The sequence below is a fragment of the Callospermophilus lateralis genome, unplaced genomic scaffold (genome assembly GCF_048772815.1).
Source record: "Callospermophilus lateralis isolate mCalLat2 unplaced genomic scaffold, mCalLat2.hap1 Scaffold_94, whole genome shotgun sequence".
Lineage (NCBI taxonomy): Eukaryota > Metazoa > Chordata > Mammalia > Rodentia > Sciuridae > Callospermophilus > Callospermophilus lateralis.
The window spans coordinates 3,352,447-3,361,467 of NW_027517559.1; the positions used below are offsets into that span (position 1 = coordinate 3,352,447).

At 35.9% G+C, this 9,021-nt stretch overlaps 1 protein-coding gene across 1 annotated transcript in view; it reads left to right on the forward strand.

Annotated features, from left to right (window-relative positions):
- The window catches only part of LOC143641287 (roundabout homolog 2-like), a 91,493-nt gene extending 83,878 nt beyond the window's left edge, over positions 1–7,615 (forward strand). The window contains 1 exon segment of the mRNA XM_077108564.1: positions 7,446–7,615. Coding sequence (XP_076964679.1) covers positions 7,446–7,615 — 170 coding nt within the window.
- Positions 7,616–9,021: the final 1,406 nt, after the last annotated feature.

Genomic DNA, 9,021 nt, shown 5'->3' on the forward strand with positions numbered 1-9,021 from the left:
TTTATGTGTGTGTGTGTGTGTGTGTGTGTGTGTGTGTGTGTGTGTTTTATCTTTCCAAGCAATCAATTCATAGCCCTGACATCATTTTTCTTTCTATTCATGTACAAAAAAAATTTAAATGTGATTTTGTTGTTGTTGTTGTTTGGTTTGGGGTTTTTTCAGGAGGGTACTGGGGATTGAACTCAGGGGTATTTGACCATTGACCCACATTTGCAGCCCTATTTTGTATTTTATTTGGAGAGCAGGTCTCACTGTGTTGCTTATGACCTTGCTAAGTTGCTGAGGCTGGCTTTGATCTAGCGATCCTCCTGCCTCAGCCTCCTGAGACTCTGGGATTACAGGCATTTACCACTGTGCCTGACTCACTCATTTTTTATCTGCCTGAAATATAACCTTCTCATGTTTTTAAAATAGGAATCTGGATTCATTATTATCTGTAATGGGTAGCCATTATTCTAAATGCTCTCTGTAAAACCATTCATACACAAAAGCAGCTGTCATGTACATAGTGTCTGTATATACATGGGTCTGTATTTGAGCTTTTGAATGTGACCTGTTGGTTTATTTCCTTTTGTATGATTGTATACTTTGATAAATTTATAGCATAGCTATTCTTTAATAAATAGTATGTATCACTTAAAATTGTAACTAACAAACTGTAAAGTGTAATTACAAACTTTCTTCAAAAGAAACACATAAGCAAAATAAAAAACTGCAGTCATTGAGGAGTAAAGGAAGGCAAGATAGCAGTCAGTGAACAGAAAACGGGAATCAGTAGACATTAGGCCTCAAATTAAAAGCTTATTAATTCTCAAAGTGAAACTGTTGTTCGAATTCAGAGCCTCATCTCCAGAAGCCTGACCAAATGTGACATTCAGACAGCTGTTTTAACCCATTTTTAATCTGTTTAAGATACTAGCTTCAATTACCAATGGAAAACTGGATCATTAGCAATAAACCCTGAAGAATTAGACATCATAACATAGAAACTTTCAATGGGGCCAGGATGCCCTGGTATCACAAGTGACAGGTGGACTATGTAGAGCATGTCACCCTCACCCTCTCTGGCTTGGTTGTAGACCTGAGATAAGAAAGGGGGTGAATGAAGACTTTCACAAAAGAAACTAAATCACTCTAAAAATGTAAATAACCAAAGAGCTACTTTCAATGTGGCACATTTTTGCCTACACACTGTTATCTCCAGACAACATTTAGAAAATGTATCCCTTTCTGTCTTCTGCTAATAGTGTAATAGTGCTTTAGCCTAGATTTTCATAAGAATTCTGGAGAATTCGAGAAAGACCAATTAATCAATGCCAGAGTGGATAATGATTTATGACCAGAGTGAAAATAGGACTGCAAACCTTTCAATGTGGTTCCTTCTCTCCATTGATCAGACTTTTCTTTTTTTTTTGTCTTTTTCTTGGAATCACTCCAAACATCTTGCTGGCAAAGAGGGTGTATTTTTTGAGATAGCAAAGTTGTTTATTGAGCCGCAGTGTTCAATTAGCATCAGTAACTCCTGCAGTCCAAGGAAAATTGGAAAGAAAAAGCTTAGTGTAAATCTTCGAATATGGAGTAACCCATTAGCTGGTTCAGCCAGTCACAGAATGGGGCTTGAAATGTGAACATATCATATACAGGGTTATGTTGTGGCTGTCTGTTGTAAAATATATGGGATAGTCTCTACCTATCAAAGCATTTTCATTTTTCTGCCACATGGGCACACAGATATTTTGACAGTATTGCTGGCATAGCACACCCAACCAAAATAAAAGATCTATATTATTTTTCTGCTTTCCACTTTTGTCTTCAAGCTATTTCGTTCAAATATTCATTCAGTTTTATCATGTTTTTTTTTCCTGAATCATAAAATGCTTAACAATACCATATCATTGATGTATTCCATAGAACAAGACAGTATCTTATTTCTTCTGTGAGTGATTATGGACGAGTACCTTATATTGCAGAGATTAATGGTACTGTTTTAGGAAGAGCTGCTGTAGGATGGTGAAATGAACAGTAATAAAGTTGGCAGACTGAAGGCTGCTCTGTGTGTCTAATGTCTGAAAAAGAAGTCTGCTTTTATGCAAATACACATTGGCTGTGAAGCTTGTAATTCTGGAATCCAAACATCTAGCATGTGTCCTCTGTATGACCCAATATAATTTGAAAGACAGAATGTAGACAATGGGTGGAGAGTGCAAGATTGAGAAGGAAAACATTAATTATATTAGTGGTTATTTGTTAAAGGTCACTGCCTATTAAAGAAAGAAACTCAGAAATGGAACTTCTGCTAAATGCTCAATTATGATCTTAGCAATGAAAAAAGAGAGAACAATTGTTATTATTTTCTTTCTAACCACAATAAGGGTTAAATAATATCTAACACTGCCTTTGGTGCTTGGTAAACAGATGATTTCATTGTATCGTGCTGTTGTGAATACTAACACTGCTCCTTTTGTTAGAAAAGATAACAAAAAAACAGGAGAGAGTGCCTGATAGAGCTGTCTGCAGCAATCTGAGTGTTGAGACCCAAGGATTACTCGGAACCATATGGAAAATGTTTCTGAGTCGCCAATGAAAATTTGAGAAGAAATGGGAACTCTTTTATATTATTGTCCTGGATGTGTATTGTTTTTGTCTCCTTCTAGAATTTCCTTTATCTTTTCATAACTTCCTCAATACTAGCCATGAGTACATCTCCCAGCCATGTTCATCCAATTGTGAGAATCGGACCAAAACTGGTTAAAAAAAAATTATTTTCTGATTCCTGGCTGAGTTCAATGATCCAGGAAGCTTGGGAACAGGATTGCACCAAATTAATCTAAGAAAGTACATCTCTAGGATTTGAAATCTTAACATGAAACACACAGAAACAGTTAAAATTCATGCGTTCCACCATACAGAAGAAATCTATATAACATTATATGTTGATAAGATGATGTCAATAAGCAAATGGAAGCTCAATCCATGCATAGAGTCCTATGGTCCTTCAAACCCTGAATCAAGGTGTTTGCCAGACTTAACTATACCCCAGTCTTTCCTATGTGTTGGATATTCACTAATTTCTTGTATTCCTTAAGTTATTCTGTCTTGTTAAATTGATTCAGATTGGCATTTGTCACTTAACAATAAGAATCTTGACTAATATCATTTATGAAATTAATGATTTTCAGGTAAGCTGTTAAAAAAATCATCATCATGTATTAACTATGGTATAAACAAAAACTAAAAGTACAAGATTTAAGTCTGGAATTGACCCAAATGTATTTTTTCTTAATGAGATCATTTACATAAAACACATTTAAAAGGTTAAGTAATCCTGAGAATATTCAATAGTTAAGTATGGAACAGATAAACAAAGAGAGACAATTCAATCTGTTATATGTGATTATGTCAGATAGAAAATATTTAACCATTACTCTTTTTATTCTAGTTCACCAAATTTTTTTTTAGGTTTCCTAAATACAAATGAGTACAAATTTTGCTGGATGAGCACTAATTAAAAAATAAACATGACAAATTTAAATTGGACATATTTGAATTGTTTATCTCTTTGCAGAGCAAATTCTAAGACTTCCCCCACCTCCTTATTCATGTTTGTTTATAGAGTAGCTACCATCCAGCAAGTATTGCAGATGGAACTAAAAATCTAATGGAAGAAAGAAGTAGTGAATTCAAACAGCACAGAATACAGTCATAAATTGCTAGCATAAGTTATGCACTAATTCTAGAACTTTCTGTGAGCACAATGGACAATGATTTATCTATTTTATGACCTGTCCTGTTCAATACCACAACCAATGGAATTATGTGGCCAATGAAAAAGGACTGAACATTTTATTTTAAATAATTTACATTTAATTAACCACATGTAACTAGTGGATACTGTATGGATACACATGTACAGCATGTTACTTCATTTACAGTCCTAATGTGGCACAGGCCCTCACAAGTAGGAGGTATGTAGCAAATGTTGATTGCTTTGATTAGGTTGTTTATGATCATAGCAACTGCTACACAGAGATCTGCTATAATGAAGGGAAAGAAAAAAATAGGGGAAAAATAGAAAGTCACTGCCCGGAGTCAGAGAATTTAAATACACAAGATTAGAAAGTTTCATATAAAGATAATATAATAAATAATAATTATATATACTACTTAATCAAGCAAAGAACTAATGAGATAGGAAAACTAAATACTGAATTTAGTAAATAATCCAAAAAAGACTGATCAATTGATTGATCAATTTGGGATGTGCCAAGGAGCAAACTGAGGGCCTAATGCATGCTCTAATAAGCACTTTACCACTAAGCTGCAATTCCAGCCCCAGTAATACAAGCTCTTAAGTGGCTGATGATGAACATAATAAATAATGATGATTTTTCAAACACATGTTAAGCAGAAGTCAATTTATTTATATATATATATATATATATATATATATATATATATATATATATATATATATATATATATATATAATTTTTGCTTTGGGGACTATGTTGATTTTTCTCAATTTCAACTCTTCAAATTTTACCTGTCAAATTTTCCTTTTAAAATTTATTCTCACATAAATTAAAATTAATTCTACACCTGCCAAAAACCTAACTTAACACATAGGTCTCAAGAAAATTCATATTTTACACAGAAATAATAGAGGCAGCACATGGTGGGTTTGAAATCAGAAACTTGGGGTTCAACTGTTAGCTTTGTTCTTCATTAAAGGGAGAGGGGAAGGAGTAAAATGGAGGTGGAGAAGAAGTGGAGGAGATGGACTGGAAAGGGAAGTGAAGCCAGGGAGGAGGAGAGTGGAAGGAAGAGAAGAATATCTTTCTGTGAGAGTTATGTCATGAAAATGAAAGGAATTGAAATACAGGTAAGTGTCTCACAAAGGAATGGTACTCTTTCATCATATGTTATGTGTAAGTAGATTAAGTCTTTTGCAATCCAGGGCCATTCTTCATGTTTGTGTTAAGTTGGAATCTCCATGCACCATGATCTCCAGCTGCTGCTTCTCTGTCTCCTTCAACTTTTTATATATGGAACCATTGATTTCCTGTATGTGCTGATTCAGCCTCCCCAGAGTTTTCATAAGAAATCCCAAATGAGCCAGAATATATCCCCACAGCAACCACACCAGTGTCTTCCTAATTTCAACCTAATCCAGTGGAGTTTTGAATTGTTGTTTGCATACTTTTCATTAAGGGTCCACACATTACTTCTCCCAAGTGTTCCTTGCTGCTAGTATCTGTAAAAAGTTAGAGTAATGCAAACCTATCGGGCTGCTGTGAAGATTAACTTAAGGAATGGATAGAAAATGCTCAGGAAGAGTAGGAAGAGGTTAATGGAGCAGAGGAAGGGGATTGAGGGTAAAGGAGGAGGGACAGGAAGAACACTGGAATGAATCTGACCAAAATTTCCTATGTAGGTATTTGAATATACCACAGTAAATCATAGACACACACACACACACACACACACACACACGGCACTAATTTAAGCAAATATATAGATAAATTGAAGAAAGATTAGTAGAATAGAGGAAAGGGAACACGGAGGGAGGGGAGGGAAAGGGGAATTACTAGGAACTGAATCAGAGAAAACTTTATTTCATGCTTGTATAATTATGTCAAAATGAACCCTAATAGTATGTATAACTAAATAGAAAAAGGAAATGCTCAGGAAAATGATTCCCAAAGCAAATGCTCAATACTATATACTATATATATATATATATATATATATATATATATATATATATATATATATATATATATATATATATATTTGTACATTCTCTTCTTCCTGTTATAATTGCATTAATTATTTGCAGGCACTATCTTCTTGGGTCTAATGATCAGTTCCTGTTCACAGCCCACACTAATGTTCTGGTGCCTTTCCAGGTTTCAGGTTTGACATTCTCTTCATATTCCCACTTTGGTTAATTAGTTTAAAATTTTATTCACTTGTTCATTCATAAAATCAATTTACAGCTGATTTTAATTTTTTTTAACAAAAATGGCAAAAAAAGAATGCCTAAGATAAGACAAAAAATGTGACAATGAGTGTAAGAAAAAATGTTCTACCCAGTTCAGTATTGGGAAGGATAGAGGTAGAGAGGGCAATTATATCCATGCACAATAATTAAGACATGGGTCTTTACTCCTAAATAGGGGGTGAGAATGATGGCAAAAAAATTTCCTTGTTTATTTTTTGTTTTCCAGACCTTGTGACCATAATCCGTATCTTCAAGTGGTAAGGGAGACAGTGTTGTTAATTTCCATGGACAATAGAAATTTTTAAAAATATATACAATAAGGGAGGAGAGACTGGCACATACACATATCATACCATGAAGGGCTGTGTGTGTGTGAGTGTGTACACATATTTTACCTGAAGTCTCCCCCCTTATCATCTGTCATTCCACTCCTGTCTTACAGTCTTTTCTACATGAAATATACAGAAAAGTGTCATTTTTCTGTGTCATTTTTCTCTGCTCAAAGCTCGTCAGTGGCATCTTGCATTGCTCAGAATAAAGTCTTAACTAGTTGATATGACTGAGTTCTTAAAGGAACCATGCTTTCTGAAATAAATAAGCTAGAAAAGAAGAAGGAGAAGGACGAGGAGGAGGAAAAAGAAGAGTAAAAGGAGAAGGAGAAGGAAGAGGGGAAGAGGAGGAGGAGGAAAAGGAGAGGAGGAAGAAGAGGAGAAAGGGGAAGAAGGAGGAGAAGTAGTAAAGGAGAAGCCGGGGAAAGGGTATGTGTAGAGGAGATCTTGATGTATTCCTGGTGCTACAACAAAATACCACATACTAGGTAATTTGTAAACAATGGAAATTTATTGCTCATAGTTCTGGAGGGTGAGAAGTCCAAGATCAAGGTACCAGCAGATTTGGTGAAGCTCATCTTTATTTCCAAGGTGTCATCTTGTTATTGCATCTTCACCTGGCAGAAGGTGAAGGGTCAAAAGGGCCCGAGTGATTTCTCCCAGCTCTTTCATAAAAGCATTGTTCCCATTAATGAGGGTTTCACCTAGTCCCCTCCCAAAGGTCCCATCTTCTAATATTATCATCTTGGGGTTTAAATTCCAATATATGAATTTTGTAGGGGCATACACATTCAAACCATATCAGTGGAGAAGAAGAGAAGGAAGAATTGCTTCTAAATGATGTGGCAGAGAAAAGAATTCATGAATTCAAGGGAAGTTGTCCTTTAACTAGAAGGAGATCAAGCATAAATATGGTAATCAAGTCCTACAGATAGTAAACTTAGGTCAATCCTAACCGGATAATCTATGCAGTCTATATTTCACAAGAGTTCAGTTCATCACTTTGTGAGAGAGCTGAGAATTTGTACCTTTATGTCACTAATTATTTTTTAGTGGCTTTTCCTGAAGGAACATACATTTTCAGGCTTTTTGCATCTCATTTGTGTACACAGGGTATGCTCATCATCCTGAAGACAGCTCTATGTTTAAAAGATGCAGATTTGGACTGGTAAAATATGAGTTAGTGGGAAAATCTGTGGATGATTATAAGAAACGTGTGGAAAACATGATCTGCTACAATTCATCCATATCAATGGTCAGATCCATTCAGTTGTCACATTAAATCCATTACACTGTTGCTTCAAGATGATGTCTGATAAAATTCCTAGAAAAATAAAAATGAAAAGGAAGTATTAGTGAGTTATACTATATTGTGCTCTATGGCAGGACTTCCATCATAGTTGGTCCTGTAGCCTAAGTAATGTACACCATCTCCCACCTTCACCATTTATTCTAGACTTCTCTGACACTTGGTCAACACTTCTGCTACCCTGGATTAGAGGAGGATGATTTCAGAAGCTCAGTAAATAGATAGCCAAGTTCATTGCTCCAGGGCCTAGTTGAGGCAGAACTTCATGGTGGAACAATGTGGTAGAGGAATGTGGCACATGCTACCAGGAATCAGGGAGAGAGAACTCTGATCAACAAGGACAAAATATAAGTCCCAAAGGCACACCACTAGTGACCCCACCTCCTCCAGCTATATCCCACCTGCTTAGAGTTAGCATCCAGTTAATCCCTATCAGCAATGATCAGGATGTAGCTCTCATAAACCAATCATTTCATCTCGAAACTTTCTTGCATTGTCTCACGAGTGAGTTTTTGGATGATACCTCATATCTAAACCATAATATTCTGCCTGTACCCTCAAAAGCTCATGTCCACCCCACAGTGAAAAATACATTTAGTCCATTTCCAAGTCTCAATAATTCAAGGATTGCCCAAACATTCAAGTTCAAAGTCTCCACTGAGATTCAAGGCAAACTCTCAGCATGAGTCCCTCTAAAAGTCTGAAGCAAATTATATATATCCAAAATATGAAGGCATAGAATAAACATTTGTATTCCACATTATTTATTCCACAGGGGATAAATAGGGGGATAGAAAAAAGAAACAAGATCAAAGCAAGAGAAAAATTCACCTGAGAAAAGAAGTCTTGTAGCTCCTGAGACCCTGCAAGCAGCCGCTGAGAGGGTGCTGCCTGGAGATGTGTAAAGGAAGCTCAAGTAGCACTGGATACTCTCCAGATTAAGAGATGCCAGTAATATGGAGTGTCTTTTGAGGAAAGCTGTAGGAATTGAGCAGAATTAAGCCAACAGAGAGGGAGGCCAAGTGGTCTCTAAACAGCAAGGACATAGGGGTGGAGCTGCACAAGATTTTTGGAGAGAAAGTTAGGATGCCATGTACCCCAGTTGCCAAACATGAGGCTACAAGACTTGAGTTTATCCTTTCCTTTCTTTAGTATATAAATGATATTTGACAAAACCCAATCAATCACTCAATGATTCTAAAAGTTACTACTTCCCCTATATTACTTGAATGCTGGAGATAATGCAAAAGAAAATAAATTCATTACCTCCAATCCCATCCCAATTCACCTCAGAGGAAGGTTAGATATAAGACGCTATTGAATTACAAGTTACAATACAGTTTCCACCAGTAATTGCATCTATGTTACCATCAGGCTGG